This window comes from Palaemon carinicauda, chromosome 23 (genome assembly GCF_036898095.1).
Source record: "Palaemon carinicauda isolate YSFRI2023 chromosome 23, ASM3689809v2, whole genome shotgun sequence".
NCBI lineage: Eukaryota > Metazoa > Arthropoda > Malacostraca > Decapoda > Palaemonidae > Palaemon > Palaemon carinicauda.
Genome location: NC_090747.1, coordinates 96,007,420 through 96,028,751, shown reverse-complemented (window position 1 = coordinate 96,028,751; position 21,332 = coordinate 96,007,420). Strand labels below are relative to the sequence as shown.

Below are 21,332 nucleotides of genomic sequence, written 5' to 3'. Positions count from 1 at the left end.
ATCATGATCAACCCAGAAAAATCAAACCTATCTCCCTCCACCAGAATGACCTATTTGGGGATGACACTGGATTCCCTACTAGTGAAAGCTTTTCCGTCGGAGGAGAGGATAAGCAATCTGATGAAGCTCCTTCGTCCGTTCCTGTCGGGGCAACCCAGGAGGGCGAAGGACTGGCAAAGACTAATAGGTCATCTAGTGTCGTTGGAAAAACTGGTTCCCCAGGGGAGACTCAGACTCAGAGCCGTCCAATGGAACCTGAAGAACTTCTGGAGCCAACTGGACTCGCACCAGAAATTAATCCCAGTCCTACCAAACACAATACCCTCCCTGGAATGGTGGCATTGCCGGTCAAACTCGCTCAAGGGGATGCCCTTCGCGAACGACCCTCCCGAGTTACTTCTATTCACAGACGCCTCCAACCAGGGATGGGGAGCCCATCCCCTCAACGGGACGGCGAGAGGAACCTGGATGGACGGGGAGAAGGACCTACACATCAATGTCCTAGAGTTGAAGGCAGTCCAGAAAGCTTGCCTGCACTTCGTCGATCTACTAAGGGGAAACACTGTGGCGTTGATGTGCGACAACGCCACAGTGGTAGCGTACATAAAGAAGCAAGGAGGCTTGAAATCAAGGGAGTTGTGCGATCTCGCCCTAGAGATCCTAGATTGGGCAGAAGCGAACCAGGTTGTGTTATTGGCAAGGTTCATCCCCGGGAAAAAGAACGTTTTAGCCGACGGTCTCAGCAGGATGGGTCAAATAGTAGGGACAGAATGGTCCCTCCTTCCAGAAGTAGCCAAGCTCATCATTCAACGTTGGGGTTCCCCGGTGATGGACCTCTTTGCAACCAAACTGAACGCGCAATTTCCCGTGTATTGTTCTCCTGTCCCAGACCCAAGGGTAGCCTTGGAGGATGCCTTTCAGCACAAGTGGGACAACCTAGACGTGTACGCTTTTCCCCCCTTCACGTTGATCAGGCAGGTACTCAACAGGGTAAGGGCTGCCCGGAACTTAAGGATGACTTTGGTAGCGCCCTGGTGGCCGGAGAGAGAGTGGTTCGCAGACCTAAAAGACCTGGCAAGCCATCCTCTGTGGCCACTCCCCGACAGGTCAGATCTTCTACAACAGCCACACTTTCTCAGGTTCCACAACAACCCACAGTCTCTTCGCCTTCACGCCTGGAGACTATCGAGCGGCTCCTGAAGAAGGAAGGATATTCAGCAGAAACAGCTAAGAGGATGTCGCGATACCTGAGAAGGTCGTCGGCAGCGGTCTACCAAGCGAAGTGGGCTTCCTTCACGAAGTGGTGCGCTTCGAAGCGCATAAAGCCCCTCAAAGCCTCGGTCCCAGACATAGCAGACTTTCTGGTGTATCTCAGGGACGAGATAGGGATGTCAATCCCAGCTATAAAAGGAGTACGAGCAGCCTTGGGTCAAGTCTTCCTTCTGAAGGGCATCGACTTGGGTTCCTCTAGACACATCTCTATGCTTGTCAGGAGTTTTTGAACAGTCCTGCCCCCCGCAAGCAGTTAGGGTGCCTCAGTGGGACTTAGCTAGGGTCCTGAAGATGTTAAGTAGCCCCCCCTTCGAGCCAATGAAGGATATAGTAGACAGGGATCTCACTCTCAAGACAGTCTTTTTGCTGGCCTTGGCTTCTGCGAAAAGGGTAGGGGAGATCCATGGGCTGTCTTATGACGTCTCTCATTCGAAGGGGTGGAAAGAGATCTCTTTCAAGTTCATTCCTTCGTTTGTGGCGAAAACCCAGAACCCAGCTGTCTGGGACCCAAAATTCGAAGGTTTCTCTCTGCCAGCTATTCCTAGGACTGGGAATCCTGAGGATTTGAGGTTATGCCCTGTCCGTGCCATTAGAAAATACCTTGAAAGGACTGCACATCTCCGGCCAGGCATCAAGAGCCTTTTCGTCTCCACAGGTGTTACTAAGAAACAGGTATCGAAGAATACCATTTCCTTCTGGTTGAGACAAGTTATTGCCAGGGCCTACAAGGAGGAGGGACTGGCCTTGCCAGGCACTCGCAAACCCCATGACATCAGACGTCTGAGCACTTCCTTAGCTTTTGAGAAAAACATGGCAGTGGGTCAGATCCTTCGTGCGGGTACCTGGTCGAACCAGTCAACCTTTACTGCCCATTACCTCAAGGACTACTCAAGAAGGTCCTTAGACGGGTTCTCCATTGGAACAGTCATCTCCGCGCTCCAAGTGATTTAACGGTAAAGCCCCAGGCTCATTCGTGGATAGCAAAACCAGGAGACACAGGTTCGTTCCCTTTCACCCTAATCCCCGTTTCCTATCCCTATCGGAGATAACCACTCTTGTAACCATTGGAGAACACGACTCTGCAACTGTATTACTGGACTCAACATCAGAAGTTTTTCAAAGGGTGAGTACTTAGACACTAACTTGAGGTCTTTGTGTAGTTACCCTATCGTCCGTTTTCCCAGTGTGTTTTTGTTTTAAGACCTAATTAATATCTAGGCCTCTTGGCGTCCGCTTGCTGGGTCTGAATGTCAGGAAGGCACTCCCACCTCCTAAAGTGTAAGTCTCCTAAGAAAGTAGTTCGAGGTAAGTATTCGTGTTGGAACAAATAAAAAATTTCAAGTAATTTTTATTTTTCCTAACATACTTACCGAGAACTACTTTCGGGTAATGGCCCTCCCTACCTTCCCCGAGTGCCTCTCTGCCCTTGCAAGGAATTATTGCAACATCCGAGGAACTTACTGGCGCTCACGACCCAAGCGGACCTCGACCTAGCGCAAAGGCTATCCTCGGGGCACGTTCTCTTACTCCCGGGTTAGCCCTCCATAGAAAACGGGTTTAGGGTATACTACACAAAACTCTGGTTGGTAGAGAGGAGATTACAGGTAACTCCTAAGAAAGTAGTTCTCGGTAAGTATGTTAGGAAAAATAAAAATTACTTAAAATTTTTGATATCTCAAGGCTGGGTTAGGCTAACAGACTTATTGCTTAAAGCCATGACACTAGATTCTATTTATAAGGACGTGGGAAGACGATTATTTATTTTATTTTTATTTTTTTATTATTAAACTGCCACATCCCGCCAAAATATTGGGTGTGACATCTGAGGCTGTTTAGGTCTCCCTCTGGCATCCGTTTCTCCCCTAGTAAAGTGGTGGGAAGTAAACTATATGAGAGTAAGTGTTAAATGAAAGAAAGCCTTATCAAAGTTTTGTTGATGAAACCTGTGTGTCTCCTCTTAAAGTTAGGCCATAGCTTCTGAGGCTATGAAGCGTTTCCCTTTTTCATCCATTTATATTTTAATTAAAGCGTAGATGAACAAACTCAAGTGCTGTTGTGTTACATAAGGGAAGACTTTTGAATAGCTTTTGATGAAACCTACTTGTGCCATCAAAAGTTATCCTATTTGGACATGGCATATAAGGATATTAAGTTTTCAATATTAAACTTACCCGATAATCATGTAGCTGTCAACTCCGTTGCCCGACAGAATTCTATGGAGGGATACGCCAGCTATCACAATACTAGAAGGGGGTGTATTTACCAGCGCCACCTGTGGCCAGGTACTCAAGTACTTCTTGTTGACACCTCCTCAATTATTCCTCTGTCGTGCTTCCGGCAAGACGTTCTGGGATACGCTTATGTTCTTGGAGTATTTTCACGACTTTGGTGAAGTATTTCTCTTTGATTTCGGCTGTCGCTTTACTGGAAACTTCTATATTAGCTTAGTTAGCTTTTGGAATTAATTTGATTAATTATGGTGACGAGAGAGTATGAACTCTCGTTCACCTTTCAATGGCCGACCCTTCCCTTAGACGGAAGTGTTGGTGTCTAAGAGAGTATAGACTCTCTTTCTTAATTTTGCTTAACAAAAGTTATAGATTTATTTTATATCTCTCCGCCTCTTATAGGCCTCTTCGATTAACTTCCTTTTATTATAAACTCATTAAAATTATTTTTTATATTTGTTTATATTCGACCTTCCTAATAGTAGGCGGTCTTTTACCGAAGTTAATAAACTTTGAGCCCGTCATTTTGGTTTTACCTGTTAACATATTATGCTATTTTAATGTTTTTGAAAGAATTTCTTTGATAGTCTCTACTGTTTTCAAAGTTGAACTAACGTTTTGTTTTGTCTCTGCAGTTGTTGACGTTCAGAACGTTCAACTTGCACTCTATCGTTACGATAGAGAAAGAATGTTCACGGTTTCACGTTGCAGTAAGAGTAACCGTGTCTAGCGTTTTGTTCATTCTTTCTTAACTTAATGGTTTTGATCCTAATAAAGGAACTTTTCAGTTTTTTCCTTTAACAATAATATGTTTTAACGATATATATGATTGGGCTCTTCTCTCAGGTTCTAAGTCAAGAGAGAGAGAGAGAGAGAGAGAGAGAGAGAGATAGAGACGGAGGGAGAAAGAGGATAAACGTTTCATTCAAGCCTGCCAGGCGTACGAGTAACGTCGTTATCGTTTTTTGCTCTTCTCCCTAGTCTCTTTAGGGGAAGAAACTAAACGTTTCTAGAGTGATCTAGTGTTTAGTCTCTTTCCAGCCACTGAATTATCTTTCATTAGATTTTTCTGTTACATTGTAATTCTGTTTTCGCAATTACTAACTTTGAGAAAGGATAGAATTGCGTATTTCAGGTACAAACCACTTAAAGTTTCGAGTTCAGTGAAATAAGTGCAAACAGAAATCAAAGTGATAAGTGATTAGTGCGTGAGGGTACTTTTGTGCGCGCCAGTCGTTCTCCCAGTCCGGGACCTCTTGCAAGCTCCCAAGCCCAGGGGAGAAGCAATGTCGAAGGGCATAAGGGTTCAGCAGGCCTTGATCGGCGCACAGAAGTATCCTCGGTGGTTGTGGGCGTGTCTTACCGAGACCGTCACTCCCACCCGCAGACGATTGAGCCCTTATTTTGCTCGTCTGCAGAAGAGATTAGGGGAGAAAATAAAGGCAGAGTATCGCTGGTCTCAGGTCTCAAGACCTCTTAAACGTTAAGTCCAGACCTATGCCAGACGTACGAAGTTAAAGTTCACAACCCGAATGCAGTCATTGGGTTAGCTCTGACTCTCCTCAGTCATCAGTTGATTACACTCCGCCTAAGAGGAGTAAGGTTCTGCCGCAACAGATCTCTGCTGTTAAGGCTTTACCTCAGCAGACCTTAGTGTCTGCCGACCCCAAGTTGACTCTACTGCAGTCCATACATGATACAGTCACAACTTTCGGTCTTGATGCGTGAGTGTCGGGCTGAGAGTGTTGCGCCTCCGCCTCCGCCTACACTCCCCCCCGCCTATGATCGCTCCGCCTGATCGCAGTACCATCTGCCAGGCGTACGATGTTGTGGACTCTACTACAGTCCATGCAAGCACAGCTTTCGGACTTGATGCGTGAGTGTCGGGCTGAGAGTGTTGCTCCTCCGCCTCCGCCTACACTCCCTCCACCTACACTCGCTCCGCCTGATCGCAGTACCACCTGCCAGGCGTACGATGTTGTGGACTCTACTACAGTCCATGCAAGCATAGCTTTCGGACTTAATGCGTGAGTGTCGGCCTGAGAGTGTTACTCCTCCGCCTCCGCCTACACTCCCTCCGCCTACGCTCGCTCCGCCTGATCGCAGTACCACCTGCCAGGCGTACGATGTTGAGCCACGTGCTGAGTTTGCTGTTCCCTGTGGTGTTCAGCCTCCGCCTTCCTTAAGGCAACCTTTACAATGGGATCAGGAGGATTATACCTCTCTTCCTCCGCCTCCACTTGCTGCTCCACCAGTGATGCAACACTCGGTTGAGGTACAACAACCTCTCCCGTCCATGAGTCAGTTTCCTCAGCTCTCGCTGCAGCGAGCTCAACCCTCCACAAGGCAAGCACCACAACACCTTAGCCTTGCGCCTCAGGAGCCTCAGCTTGCGAGACATTTACCTTGTTCTGCGCAGCCTCTTCCTCATCGCGCTCCGCTCACACCACAGGAACTGGAACTTGCTACTCCGCTTCCGCCAACCGCTCAGCAAGCGCAACCCTTGGGTTCAACCACTCATGCTAGGAGTCAGCCTCCTCCACCCATGCGCCTTCCTTCTGCTTGTCTTTTATTCAGCCTTTGCAGACTGAGCCTCAGGTGTTCCCTCAACGGAGTCTTGAAGAGGAAACCACAACTATTGTTGTTCCAGCTCGTTCTGACTCTGCTGTTCAGCATACCTTACCTCCATTTTCATACCATGGTTTAAACCCCATGCAAGCATGCATAAAGCACTCTAGCACTGGTCATGGAATTTCTGAGAAATGTTAAACGCCATGCACACGCTCTGCTTTCCTTACAGCAGGCTCTGCTTACAGCAGGCTCTGCTTACTACATGCTCAGCATACAGCATGCTCTGCATTCAGCATGCTCTGCATACAACATGCTCTGCATACAGCATGCTCTGCATTCAGCATGCTCTGCATACAACATGCTCTACATACAGCATGCTCTGCATACAGCATACTCTGCATGCATCATGCTCTGCATACCTTACCGCATGCTTCTCAACACATCTTGGGTTGTTGCCAACTCACTAGACTGTCAAGCAGTTTCATAACGTTGCCTTCTAGTCTGCTGCTTTTGCACCAGTGAACCCTCACTCAGAGAACTTAGCTTTTCTAGGATAAGGTCCCTGTAGATGAGAAAGTTCTTTTCTCCCTCCTTCTGATATTCCCTTGAGGACTCTGTCATTTGGAGGGAGCCTTTAGCTGCATAACCTCTTATGGACTTTTATTTAAGCATAACATGCTTACAGGGAAGGTGATGGTTCCACTTCAGTCGCTAATCCCGTCTGTTACCACACCTGCTCCCATAGACCTTGAGCTGTGTTGCATGACATGCAGTCCAAGCTTAGTCCTTGTTAGAGGATTTTTTGTTTACGGAGTCAATGTGTCACGGGGAAGACGTTCAACAACCAACAGAAGTGACTTGTTGTGACGCAGTGCGGCAACCTCAGCAACCCGTTAAGGAGTTGTCTGTACGACCCAGACAGTCTAGACAGATTCGGGTTGTCACTGTACTTCCTCTCTTGCCCATGATTGACAGTTTACAGACTGTGCAGCAGTATCATGATCTTGTGTCCGGCTCCGTCAGACGACTGGCTTTTAAGAGCTCCCACAAGTCGTCGCTGTCTGGAGATTTTCAAATGGACTATGGATCTGACCAAGGAACTGGGCCTCCTGGTCAATTTTGAGGAGTCTCAGCTCGTTCCATCCCAGACCATTGTCTTCTTGGGTATGGATCTTCAGAGTCGAGCTTTTCGGACTTGTCCGTCGGCCCCAAGGATCTTCCAAGCCCTAGAATGCATCCAGAGCATGCTGAGAAGGAACCGATGCTTAGTCAGGCAGTGGATGAGTCTAACAGGGACACTTTCATCGCTGGCCCTGTTCATCGAGTTAGGGAGACTCCACCTCCGCCCCCTTCAGTATCATCTAGCTGCTCACTGGATAAAGGACATGACGCTAGAGACGGTCTCAGTTCCTGTTTCCGAAGAGATGAGGTCTACTCTAACGTGGTGGAAGAACAGCATTCTTCTCAAGGAAGGTCTACCATTGGCTGTTCAGACCCCCGACCACCGTCTCTTCTCGGACGCATCGGACACGGGCTGGGGTGCGACACTGGACGGACAGGAATGCTCGGGAACATGGAATCAGGAGCAAAGGACACTTCACATCTATTGCAAGGAGTTGTTGGCAGTTCATCTGGCCTTGATAAACTTCAAGTCCCTCCAGCTAAACAAGGTGGTGGAGGTGAACTCCGACAACACCACAGCCTTGGCTTACATCTCCAAGCAGGGAGGGACTCATTCGAGGAAGTTGTTCGAGATCGCAAGGGACCTCCTCATTTGGTCAAAAGATCGAAAGCTCACGCTGGTAACGAGGCTCATTCAGGGCGATATGAATGTCATGGCAGATCGCCTCAGCCGGAAGGGTCAGGTCTTCCCCACAGAGTGGACCCTTCACAAGAATGTTTGCAGCAGACTTTGGGCCCTGTGGGGTCAGCCAACCATAGATCTATTCGCTACCTCGATGACCAAGAGGCTCCTCTTGTATTGTTCTCCGATTCCAGACCCAGCAGCAGTTCGCGTGGATGCCTTTCTGCTGGATTGGTCCCATCTCGACCTGTATGCATTCCCGCCGTTCAAGATTGTCAACAGGGTACTTCAGAAGTTCGCCTCTCACAAAGGGACACGGCTGACGTTGGTTGCTCCCCTCTGGCCCGCGAGAGAATGTTTCACCGAGGTACTACAATGGCTGGTCGACGTTCCCAGGACTCTTCCTCTAAGAGTGGACCTTCTGCGTCAACCTCCACGCTCTTCGTCTGACTGCCTTCAGACTATCGAAAGACTCTCAAGAGCTAGAGGCTTTTCGAAGGAGGCAGCCAGAGCGATTGCCAGAGCAAGGACGACATCCACTCTCAGAGTCTATCAGTCTAAATGGGAAGTCTTCCGAAGCTGGTGCAAGGCCAATGCAGTTTCCTCAACCAGTACCACTGTAACCCAGATTGCTGACTTCCTGTTACATCTAAGGAACGTAAGATCCCTATCAGCTCCTACGATCAAGGGTTACAGAAGTATGTTGGCAGCGGTTTTCCGCCACAGAGGCTTGGATCTTTCCTCCAACAAAGATCTACAGGACCTCCTTAGGTCTTTTGAGACCTCAAAGGAACGTCGGTTGTCCACTCCAGGCTGGAATCTAGACGTGGTCCTAAGGTTCCTAATGTCATCAGGATTTGAACCGCTCCAATCAGCCTCTTTTAAGGACCTCACATTAAAAACTCTTTTCCTCGTGTGCTTAGCAACAGGTAAAAGAGTAAGTGAGATCCACGCCTTCAGCAGGAACATAGGTTTCACATCTGAAACGGCTACATGTTCCTTGCAGCTCGGTTTTTTGGCTAAAAACGAGCTTCCTTCCCGTCCTTGGCCTAAGTCGTTCGAGATCCCAAGCCTGTCCAACATGGTGGGGAACGAACTGGAGAGAGTACTTTGCCCAGTTAGAGCTCTTAAGTACTATCTAAGAAGGTCAAAACCATTACGAGGACAATCAGAAGCCTTATGGTGTGCTATCAAGAAGCCTTCTCTACCAATGTCTAAGAACTCAGTTTCTTACTACATCAGGCTTCTGATTAGAGAAGCAAATTCTCATCTGAAGGAAGAAGACCTTGCTTTGCTGAAGGTAAGGACACATGAAGTGAGAGCTGTGGCTACTTCAGTGGCCTTCAAACAGAACCGTTCTCTGCAGAGTGTTATGGATGCAACCTATTGGAGAAGCAAGTCAGTGTTCGCATCATTCTATCTCAAAGATGTCCAGTCTCTTTACGAGTACTGCTACACCCTGGGACCATTCGTAGCAACGAATGCAGTAGTAGGCGAGGGCTCAGCCACTACATTCCCATAATCCCATAACTTTTTAACCTTTCTCTTGAATACTTTTTATGGGTTGTACGGTCGGCTAAGAAGCCTTCCACATCCTTGTTGATTTGGCGGGTGGTCAATTCTTTCTTGAGAAGCGCCGAGGTTAAAGGTTGTGATGAGGTCCTTTAGTATGGGTTGCAGCCCTGTATACTTTAGCACCTTGGGTTGATTCAGCCTCCAAGAGGAACGCTGCGCTCAGTAAGGAAGACGAACTTAAAAAAGAGGCAGAGTAACGGTTCAATTCGACTTCCTTACCAGGTACTTATTATTTCATTGTTATTTGAGATAACTGTTATATGAAATTTGGGATACTTGGCTATCCTTTAATCTTGTACACTGGTTTTCACCCACCCCCCTGGGTGTGAATCAGCTACATGATTATCGGGTAAGTTTAATATTGAAAAATGTTATTTTCATTAGTAAAATAAATTTTTGAATATACTTACCCGATAATCATGATTTAATTGACCCTCCCTTCCTCCCCATAGAGAACCAGTGGGACAGAGGAATAATTGAGGAGGTGTCAACAAGAAGTACTTGAGTACCTGGCCACAGGTGGCGCTGGTAAATACACCCCCTTCTAGTATTGTGATAGCTGGCGTATCCCTCCATAGAATTCTGTCGGGCAACGGAGTTGACAGCTACATGATTATCGGGTAAGTATATTCAAAAATTTATTTTACTAATGAAAATAACATTTTTCTTTATTTCATCCATTTCTACCTTGGGTAAAGTGAATGGAAACAAACTAAAGGCTGGTGTAATTATTGAACTGTTCTCGATAAAAGGTTAGTGTCCCTCAAAAGACTGTACCTTGCCTGTAATCTAAAATTTATACTCCAATCCAATCCCCGTAAAAGTTGCTGTTATTGTTGATTCCTTTAATAGTGTAGTCTAACAACAGACTACGATGACAATGTGAACCTAAGAAGGATGGTATTCCTTAGACATTGCTGTTCTCTGTCAGAGGAAGGGAGGTTTTGCTGTTGTCTAGTTAATTCAAACATGATATTTAGTACTAAACCGTATTGAGGAAGTTTCATTCCAGCTATGACCAGATTGTTGAAGAATCTTCGTATATCTATTGAATCATTGGAACTACATGTATTTTAATGTTTTACTGATCTTAAAATATTTTATATTTCTTTTATTCCTCCTACATAGTTCATTCATAATTTCTCAAGTTTCGTTTTTAGGTGAGGCTCCTTTCCCTGGTTTGGCTTGTAGCATCCTGAATTTATATAGTTGTAGCCAGGCTAGTAATATTAATTATAAAAGCCAATGGATCAATTTACATTGAAGTATAAAATTAATTGAAAGAAAACTAGTGAAATTGTTTTATTTTGTATTTGACATTTATCAAATATACCATCTAGGCAGTTTCTTATACATTAAGTGAATTTCTGTTATTAAGGAAAAGACTGGTATGTGAGTGATCTTTAAATATTTAGCTTGCAAATACAAATAACCTTTCATTGATTTTTTTGCAGGCGTGAGATAAAGTTAACAAGTATTTTGGCGTTGATATCAGAATTAGAGACAAGCTGTCATGTAGGTTTAAGGGAGTCCCTCAAGAACATGACATTTGTTGGATGTGTTAACCCTCAATATGCTCTTATTCAACATGGAAACAAATTGTACTTGACAAACACTTCATCACTAAGGTAATTGTATGGAAGAGTTTGATTTTTCTTTACTCTCAGTAGAGGAATGTTATAGGTAGAATTAATGTTATTTGCAGTATCCATTCATTCTTTAGATATAGTGGTCTCCATCCTCTTCTTTTTACCTTTTTTCATTGGATTACTCAAATTTTAAAAACTTTTTCAAATTTTCTCCTTTCATTTAACCTTATAGCCAAGAAAATCAATTTCCTAGTACAAGTTATGTATCGAGGATAGTAGCTTGTATGGAGGTTGAAAACTGATTTCTAAGTTGAGTCCTCTAAACAGTCAAGCTTTTTGTAGAAGTTTTTGGGTATTGGATTTTGTTGGTTTCTAAGTTTAGTTATGTTCTAAAAGTTTCATGGTTTAAAATATGTGTAATCCACTTTGATTGTAGTTGAGACACACAACCCATATAGGATTTTTTTTTCTATTTCCTTAGTCCTTCCAATTGAAATTTTTTTTACAAAGACTTTATTAATTAATCTTACTTCTATTGTAAGAAAAAGACCTTTGTTCAGCCCTTTGAAAGCTAAAACTTTTAGCTCCATAGTCTGATTCTTAAGATTTTTCATTGCTCTATTTACCAAGGCTCTTTCCCCGGTTTTGGAGGCTAGCTGACTTAAGGAAAAAAGAACAAAAGGGGAACTTTTCTTCTTCTTAGCTCCTTCCAGCCTGAAGAGGGATTCAGTTGAGTTTGGCTGGTACTGCTAGGGTGCCACAGAGCACCCTCACCTGTTATCCACCACAAATTAAGCTTAATATACTGAATCCCCTACTTCAGCGGTCACCAAGGTGAAAGCAGCAGGGCCTCTCAGAACTGCGTCGCGATCACTCTTCATTCATTCGTATTTCTAGCACACTTTTTGCCTCTCACATACATCCTCCTGTCACCTAGAGCTTTCTCCACTCCATCCATCCACTCAAACCTTGGCCTTCCTCTTGTACTTCTCTCATCAACTCTTGCATTCATCATCTTCAGCAGATAGCCATTTTCTATTTGCTCTGCATGCCAAACCACCTCAACACATTCATATCCACTTTAGCTGCTAATTAATTTCTTACACCTGTTTTCACCCTCACTACTTTGTTCCTAACCCTATCTAATCGAGATACAACCAGCCATACTCCTTAGACACTTAATCTTGAATGCATTCAATTTTTATCTCTGTCACTTCCATTCCCCACAACTCTGATCCATTCATACATGACAGTTTATACAATCACTTTCTCATATAGAAAACTCTACATCCATTCCTAACCCTCTATTCTTTATCACTCCCTTTACTGCCCCCTAACACTTTACATCCTTCATTCACTCTCTGACGTACATCTGCTTCTACTCCACCATTTACATTAACAGACCCCAAGTACTTAAACTGTTCTACTTACTCAAGTAGCTCTCCATTCAGCATGACATTCAACCTAGCACCATCCTCTCTTTTCGTACATCTTATAACCTTACTCATACCCACATTAACTCTCAACTTCCTTCTCTCACACAACCTCCCAAACTCTGTCACTAATCCACCCAGCTTCTCCGATTCACTTCATTTCCTATCCTAACACAAACTTTACTGCCTGTTTATAAACTCTTCACTGCTTGCAACAACCTTTCATCAATTCCATATAATCTCATCACACTCCACATCGCTTCCTTGTCAACTCTATCATAAGCTTTCTCCAGATCCATAATTGCAACATGAACCTAACCTTTTGCTAAATATTTTTTGCATATCTTTGTATAGTGGAACAATATACATAAACACCCAGTCCACTGGTATAATTCATTTATTATAATGTAAGTGGTAAAAATGAATAGTAATATGCTTATTGATTTAATTGCTATGTTGTACCAATTTTGTATTCTAATTATGACAATTATACTAGGCTATTTTATCTATTTCAGTGAAGAGCTGTTCTATCAGTTGCTACTGACTGACTTTGGAAACTTTGGAGTTCTTAAACTTTCAGTAAGTATTTTGTGAACTTTTGTGAATTGTCTTATTTACTCTCATTTTATTGTAATGTAGAAATATTTTCTATATATTTGAGAAAAGAAGTCTGAGAGCTTTAAAAACCACCATTGTCAACTTGCAATGAAGGCTTCAATAATTTGCACTATAGGCATGGAGTCTCCCAAGTAAAGTACCTAGCCTAGTATGTAAAAGTTTCAGACAATTACCTTACAATTGTAAACTTGGCTTTATGAACAAAATGGTGGTAACTGGAACAAAACAATGTTGATTAACTTTGAAAGCTAGATGAGAAGAGTTCAAAAAGCTTATTAACTTTGTAGTAGTAAAGTGTCAAATTATAGAAATGAATATAAAATTGCATTATAATAATTAAACTACTTGCAATTCATGAGCTATTTATTTGAAGGAGGAAAAGTGCAAGTAAAATAGTTATAGAATTTTTATGCATGCCATATGTAAGCCCTTTTTACTGCTTGAGGAAAGTGCTAGTTAAACAAAGAAGGGTATATATAACATCTGTAACCTGCTGCCATTTTGATCAATTCATTCTTTAATTATAACATTGGCTACATTAACTAATTTTCATATGCTTTGATTTTTGTAATTTGGTAATATAGTGCTTACTTCCTTTGTTAGGAATACTGTAGTAGAAATTGTCTTACAAATTTGTGACTACATGTACAGCCTAGATTTTGCGGAGTGCAAAGCAAGTAAAGTGATCCCCATTCAAAATGTAATCTGTGAGAGAATATAAGTCTTTCTTACAAGTGTGATTTATCTGAGTAAAATCAGTCTGTTAACAGTACTAGATGTTTAGTAGAGACTATAACTACAGATATGGAAGCTAGATTCAAAAAGGAAAAAGTCTGTTTGGGGTTAGTTTTGGTTTAATGGGCTACCCCTTCAGTGTATGTCTTCCTCCACAGGACAAGCTTATTCCTCCTTTGGAAGCTATTCTTTCTTAGTAACAGATGTTGCCACTTCCTTATACAAAGTATGTATCGTATCTGTTTTGGTTAAGTCAGTTAATATTAACCTCTTTAAGAGAAGGAAAATTTCTCTTCTCTTCCGAGGAAGCGTTGGGAAAATCTATTGAAAAACTAAAGGATCAAAGGAGTTGATTTAAGTTCTGGAACTGTTGTACCATACTTTGCACTCAAACAGTTCTAGTTGAGGAGAGGGCTAACATATTATGATTCCTTTCCCTTACTAAGCTTGGGAGGTTTACTATCTACATTAAAGTGAAGGAAGGGGTAAATTGTCGAGGTTTGCTAAATATTTCAGTCGAGTACTCCCCATAGAAAATATATCTTCCTATTTAAAGACTTGGTAGGCTTATATTAATGTTATCTAATGTTATCTTTTTTCACATATATTGGCTTGGTAACCATAAATTGGTAAATCATGAGGTCAACTGTGATGTAGCTGGGAAATAAGAATATGACCGTTGGGTATCTCACTGAAGACCGACAATCTATGATCATTAGAGAAAGGGGCTAGTCATTTTGTAAGTATCTCTATTTTAGATATGTTGCCATGGTAATTTGGGGAAGTAAAGGTGATAAACTACCCCTTTTCTGGGTGATTTAGAAATAATTGAGGTTTTCAATAAATTTATTTTTAGGGATGAATAAAAGCAAAATCTAGTGTCCGGGTCAGATGTGATAACTCAGCCAATTCTAAGTGTGGTCACAAGTATCGTTACTACCATAGTGATTTATTTTGCTGATTAGGTCAGGGCTTGGGACTCTGTCAATTGTTCTAATTGTTTGCAGTGGATTTATTCTTCTCGGAATCAGGATCCATTTGCGAAAGGCTCAAGAGATAATGCAGTCTTTTTCCTTTCAATGTGGGTGAAAGTATTTGCTAAGATTGCTTGGTCCTGTGAGTATTTACCCTGAAATGGCTTAGCTAAAGAATTTAGTCCTTTTAGTAAGTTGTATCTAGAAGAGTTTGAAGGATTCATGGAACTGAAAGGTTTCGTGGTCTTTCTCCTTAAAAAATGGTGTTCAGATACAGTAGATATCAACCAATTGGATGACCATTTTCCTTTGGTTCCAGATCCTCTTAGGAATGCAGAATTCAGTACTCGGCAGACTTTTTAACTTTGTACTGTATCTTTTCATGTCCTCTTTAGAAGTGGGAGCTATAGGTGTATACCAGAAGCCTCCTTTCACAAGGCTGCAGCCTATAAGAACTAGCAGCAGGTTCACTAGCAACCCACGAAGAGCCCAGCTCCTTTTTCCCTTCTCAAGCCTCGGCCTATACCCAAGGTTCCTCGGAAGGAACAGGGGCAGCAAAGCCACTCCACCAAAGATCTTGATCAAACTTTATTTTTTTAATATATAGGTCTAGGGGAGGCTACTGGAGACAATACAAGGGAAACAAAGGGCCAGGTAAGTTGCCTAGAGGCAATGGACCTCACCAATGAGAGGCTTTGAGTTTGGGGTTGTCTCCATCATTTTTGAGAACATTGGAACTTTTCTCAGTGGGCGTAGAAGTTTTTGGTGGTCATAGATGTCAAACCTTTCCCCATACTTTGTTTTCATCAGACCAAAACCTGGAATTAAGATGCTGAGAAAGAGCTATAGAAAAATACAAATTATTAAGATTCCAAGGCAGACGATTTGGAGCACCAAAGAAAGCCTCGCCTAAGAGAAGAGGGATTCTCAGCCTGTCTTGTCTAAACAAGCATAATAGTTGCAACACATTATAAAACTAGACCATGTTGCATGTCTGCCAAGTACTACAGTAAATCTAAAAGATTCTTATTGGCATGTCGCTATATTATTATTATAAGCTAAGCTACAACCCTTGTTGGAAAACTGGATGCCATAAACCCAAAGGCTCCAACAAGGAAATTATCCCAGTGAGGAAGGAAAATAAGTGTTCCTGATTGTACCCTCAAGTTAGAGAACTCTTCAACTTGAGACATTGGAAGACCATGGTACAGAGGCTATGGCATTACACAAGAGAAGAGAAGAGAATGGTTTGATTTTGGATTGTCTTTTTAGAAGAGCTGCTTACCATAGCTAATGAGTGGAAAGGAGCCACTGAATAATTAGTGCAGTAGTTGAACCGTTGAGTGAAGAAGAAATTTTCGGCATCTCATTTATGTCTAATTGGATTCTTTGTTCTAGCCTTTCACAGTTATGTCCTTGGTGACCACACAGCACCCCCGAAAAAATAGGTTTTTCCTTCGTCAAAACCATTTTTGAAAGTAATTTGTGTTTTTCTGAACTATACAAATCTGAATATTTAGTTACAATGATCAAAGTGGCAATTCGGTGAGCTGGCAATGGGGCCGGAGCTTCCCTGCTATCCGCCAGTATCCATTGACACCATGTAAGATTTGATAGCAGAGTTTCCAGCTTCACTGGAATCATACTCCTATTAAAGGACTTGGGTTTGTATAGCTAGGAAAAAATAAGTTTAAAATTTTTCCCGTTTCCCTTTTGGAGTATACTTTATGTATAATACTGTACTTAATTATTTTTACCATATATTTTTTTTTTTACTTTTCAGACCCCAGCAAGTGTAAAGGAATTAGCATTAATTGCCCTTGACCTAGAAGAGAGTGGTTGGTCCGAGTCAGATGGAAAGAAAGAGGACTTAGCAGAATACATTGTATCACTTCTGAAGTCCAAAGGTCCTATGTTGGAGGACTATTTCAGCCTGAAGATTGATGATGATGGAAATCTATGTACTCTTCCATATGTTATAGGTAATTTTTTCATACACAATGAAGTATAATTATTTTAAAATTACAGTATTTGTTCCTACAGGGATACAAACCATCGTCCGTTAATAGGAGTATGATTTCAGTATATCAGGAACATTTATGTTAAAATTTATAGCGAGGTGTTTGTAGTTAATGGTGGATGGGGGAAAGCCAGAACTAATGTATCTTCTGGCTGTCTCTGAAGTGGTTCTTTCTAATTCCCTTAGTGAATCGGGTAACCTCTGCTCTTCACTCCGTAGCAAGCCTGATGTGATTGATGACGACGTGGCCAAGGACATGGCTCTAAAGATGCAATTGGCTTTCTTAGGTCTGCAGGCCATTCCATCCACGGAAAGACTGCTACAATCCCTCACTTGAACTATCCAGACTCGCGCTGCTGTTCCTTTGACTTTGGCAGAAGTAGTGTCTGACATGACCATCTAGCCAAGATATGACTATGGTGCAGTTGACAGCAGGTCCACACCTTTAGTAGCTCTGTAACCTCCTGCTAAGGTCTAGCTTACGATGACTTCTGGGAAAGGGAGGAAGCAGCTTCATACCCCCTCACCTTCCAACCTGATTTCAACCCCAATACCTGCAGGGAAGTCTCATTGCTACCCATCTTCAGAAAGAAAAGAGAGCACTGCTACTGTGCCGATGGTTTTTTTTTTTAAACCATGGAATAGTTTTTTTCTGGTTTATTTAAACCATGGAATATATTTTTTCTGGTTTATTTAAACCATGGAATATATTTTTTTCTGGTTTATTTAATTAATTCATGTTCCCCTGTATGTGTTTGACATACCATTATCCATACATTGTAACTTGGTACAATAAACTCGGAAACAAACTGGGTAAAGAGAAGGAAGGTATTTCCCCCCCCCTCCACACAGTTTTGAACAGACTATAATTTTGATGGGGTACACTTTAGATTTTCTTGGTTCTGTAGTCTTTAGATATTCATTTTGTATTAAATTATCAATCACCAAATTGTATTTAATTTTATATTTTTTTTTATTTGATATTAGTCACCAAATGGTATAGTGTTTTGTGAATTTTTTGTTTATATGATATCAATCCCCAAATGGTACTAATTTTTTAAATTTTGTATTTGATTCATATTCTTTGCTTTATATATACAGTACCTCTATTGCAATAGAAAAATAAAATTATTTAATTTCTTTTAACCTAAATATCTGAAGTTCAGTTACTTATGTCATACAATATATGTTTTTTTAACAAATAATGATCTAAGATATGACTTTGAATGTACTTGGTTTTAATCATTGTGTTTAGTACCAAAATCTTATCATAAGTTGTGGAGGAAGCATGAAGACCTAAAAACAAAGAGAAAAAAAAAACTAAACTTTACAAACAAGAAAAACCAAAGGTTTAAGCCATGGTTTAAGTCATGGGATCAAAATGCCCACCCAATTGTCCCTTTCTTCCTACAAGTGTGATAAGGGTGCTTACAGTTCCTTCTGGGAAACTTCTTCAGCTGAGAGTACAAGCATGGCCACCTTTTCAGAGGCTGGATATCCAGTCATCCAAACTCAATGCAGAGGACAAGACAAAACTTCAGAATATTATAGAAGTCTGAGCAGGCCTGCTCACGTTCTAACACTAGGTTGATTCTTGTTTGTAGGTGTTCGACAGTAATACCAGGATACATTCACCCTCACCCCTTGGGTACTCGCCTGTGCATGCATGCGCTCTCGTGGCAAAGTGCACCCATGCTCGTAGTAACAAACTAGTACAATCATCCTCAACTGCTGAGGTGTACTCTCCTCATTGTGTGTGATACCATTTACAGTAGCACACGTGTACACCTGCCCTCACCTGTTGAGGTGTACTCCTTTTTTCACGTGTTCATCTGTTTGCCAGCGCTGACCTTGTAATAATGCCCCTATACACTTGCCCTCACCTTTGGAGGTGTACTCAACTGTATGGCACTCACACTTGCTTGTGAAGGCACGCACTCCTGTTCTCACACTTGTTTGCAAGAGCTCACCTGTTAACTATTCCTCACAGGTGGAAGTACATTCCCCTTTGCATGCACGCTCTTGGCTACAAGAGGTTTGCCTTCACCTAAGAATATTACCCAGGAGGGTGGAAGTGCACCCACCTGTTCAAATGCACTCTGGGATTGGGTGTGGTCTCCTGTTTGCTCCCATTCACCCATTCGTAAGTGATCACCTTTGTGCATGTACATCTCTGTATCCTAACATTCTCTGGAAGAGGCAGTGAGCAAGCTCAGGTTCACGAACCAAGGAATATACTCAAACGATTGTGAGCGTAGTCTTTGTCTCGATATAGAAGGGACCCATCATGCCTAGGATCTTTCAGGCATACCAGCAAGAATCCTAGGAGGTTTAAAGAGTCTACCCCTAGGTACTCAGTTGCTGGTCATTGACATCTCCCCCTTGGAGTATCTTTGAATGCGGTGTAATCAGGAGGAACGAATTTATGTTCCCTTGAGACCTGAGAGATGCATACTATCAAATACCAATCCATCGGTACTCGAGGAAGTTCCTTTTCTTTGGCCTTGTGCTGTGGACTATGAACCACCTAAACCCAAATGTTCACATTAGTCTAGTCTTCGGCACATGCCACGTACTTAGATGATTGGTTGATCCTGTCCTCTTCTTGGAGACGGTTCCTTGAAGATTGAGATAAGCAGAGAACTGAGTACCTGGGAATACTGATAGATACTACAGTAACGACTCTTCCCATTGGATAATTCGCTGGGAAATTTAAGAGAGTAGAGTGACCTTGTATGTCTAGGCAACAACTACCAGCTCAGCAATAACAATGCTTATCTGGACACCTCTTATCCTTGGAGAAGCTTATTCCATGCAGGTGCCTCTACTGGAGGTCACTTCAGTGGTGCTTGAAGAGAGACTGATCAGCAGCCATCTCACCACCATGTTCTAGTACAACAAGAGGTACGGGAAGATCTAGTTTAGTGGCTAATGGAAGAGAACCTCCTCAAGGGAATTCCCTTGGAGTGCCTTTCTCCAGATATGCTGCTGTTTACAGACACCTTAAAGGACGGATGGGGAGCACCCCTGAGGAATTAGACCACCTCAGGGAGCTGATCCAAGGAAGAGAAGTCTTCACATAAACCTGTTGGAGTTATAGGAAGCACTCCTGATGCTGCAAGCATTTACACAGAACCTGAGGGGTCACTCATAAGCATTGATGCGCGATAATACCACCGAAGTGCTACCTCTGCGTGTTGGCAACAGTCTCGCTCTTGGGCACTAGCCATTGGAATGGAGCTGTTGGCAAGATTCATCCCTTACATATTGAATGTAATTGCTGACAAGCTCAGTTGCCAGTGGCAAGTGGTAGGGGTAGTTTTCCCTTCATCCAGTGGCGGAGAGGGAGAGACTTTTGACTGGGGGGGTCCCATTAGTAGACACGTTTGCCATAAGGTTCATCAGAAAACTGCCAGAGTTCTGTTCGCAGGTCCCAGACCAGTAAGTGTAACTAGAGGACACATTTCATTGTCTGTGGGGCAATCTATAAGTTCCAGCTTTGCTCAAATCATATTCCTATTACAGTAATGGACTCTGGTTTGTGTAGTTTGGAAAAATGCAAGTCTTTAAAAGTTTGACATTTGCTAGTTAAAGTTGGAGAAGGAACTTATTAAAAATTCAGTAAAGCAATAATATTTGTAGTGATGTATTTATCCGTACTAAGTGCACGTCACAATTTACTAACGTTATTAATATTGATGTCTTCTAGGGGTTTGCTCTGTTCTCTTTAATCCATTTACATAATTATGCTTAAATTCTTCATAAATATTATTCGCCAATCATCTATTTTTTGCTCTATCATGTGCATATTGAATAGCTCATAAGTGTTTGTGAAACAAAACCCAGTACCTTTCATTGCAGCAGAAATAAGCCTATTTTCCTTGGATACAACCTCCATCATTTTTGTTGCAGTGGTTGTTTATTTCACCTTCATACAGTAGTATTTTGTGAGATAGACAGATGATAGAAGTGCATAATAAATAAAATATGTTCATTTAGGCAAATTTTGATGAATATTATTTTTAGTGGTTATGTTTATTTGGCCCTCATACAGTAATATTTTGATGTCAGTGATACCCAGATGTAGCCAAAACAACTATGGTCAGTGAGTATAAGAATGAGATCAAGGGGATTGGCCGGTGGTGGGGTGTGGGACAGAGGTCGGTGGAGAAAGCTGACCAGAAACATCGACCTCACACAGAAGTGGGAAAAGATGTAGACAAAGAAGTAGTGATACCCAGATGATAAAATGCATAAGATATAAAAATAAGTGCATTTAAGCAAATTTGGATGAATCACATACATAGAAATGTTAGGTTTCTCATTTTGTTAACAGTTTGAACTTGAGCGCTTGAAAACATAAAATAAATTTCTTTAGTGCTTTAATTTTAGACCAGTAAAGTATGAAATCCTCTATTTGTAAAGCTTAGTTATTTAAATGTTGATAGAAATAGTATAAAACTATTTTAACCATAAAAAGGACCATTGCTAGTAAAATAGTTTTAATTATATA

The 21,332-nt window shown here is 42.2% G+C and overlaps 1 protein-coding gene across 1 annotated transcript in view; it reads left to right on the top strand.

Moving 5' to 3' along the window:
- The window catches only part of LOC137617267 (DNA mismatch repair protein Mlh1-like), an 82,172-nt gene that overhangs the window by 56,608 nt on the left and 4,232 nt on the right, over positions 1–21,332 (top strand). The window contains exons 9-11 of the mRNA XM_068347257.1: positions 10,905–11,078; positions 12,988–13,051; positions 16,583–16,781. Coding sequence (XP_068203358.1) covers positions 10,905–11,078; positions 12,988–13,051; positions 16,583–16,781 — 437 coding nt within the window. The remainder of the gene's footprint in view (positions 1–10,904; positions 11,079–12,987; positions 13,052–16,582; positions 16,782–21,332) is intronic.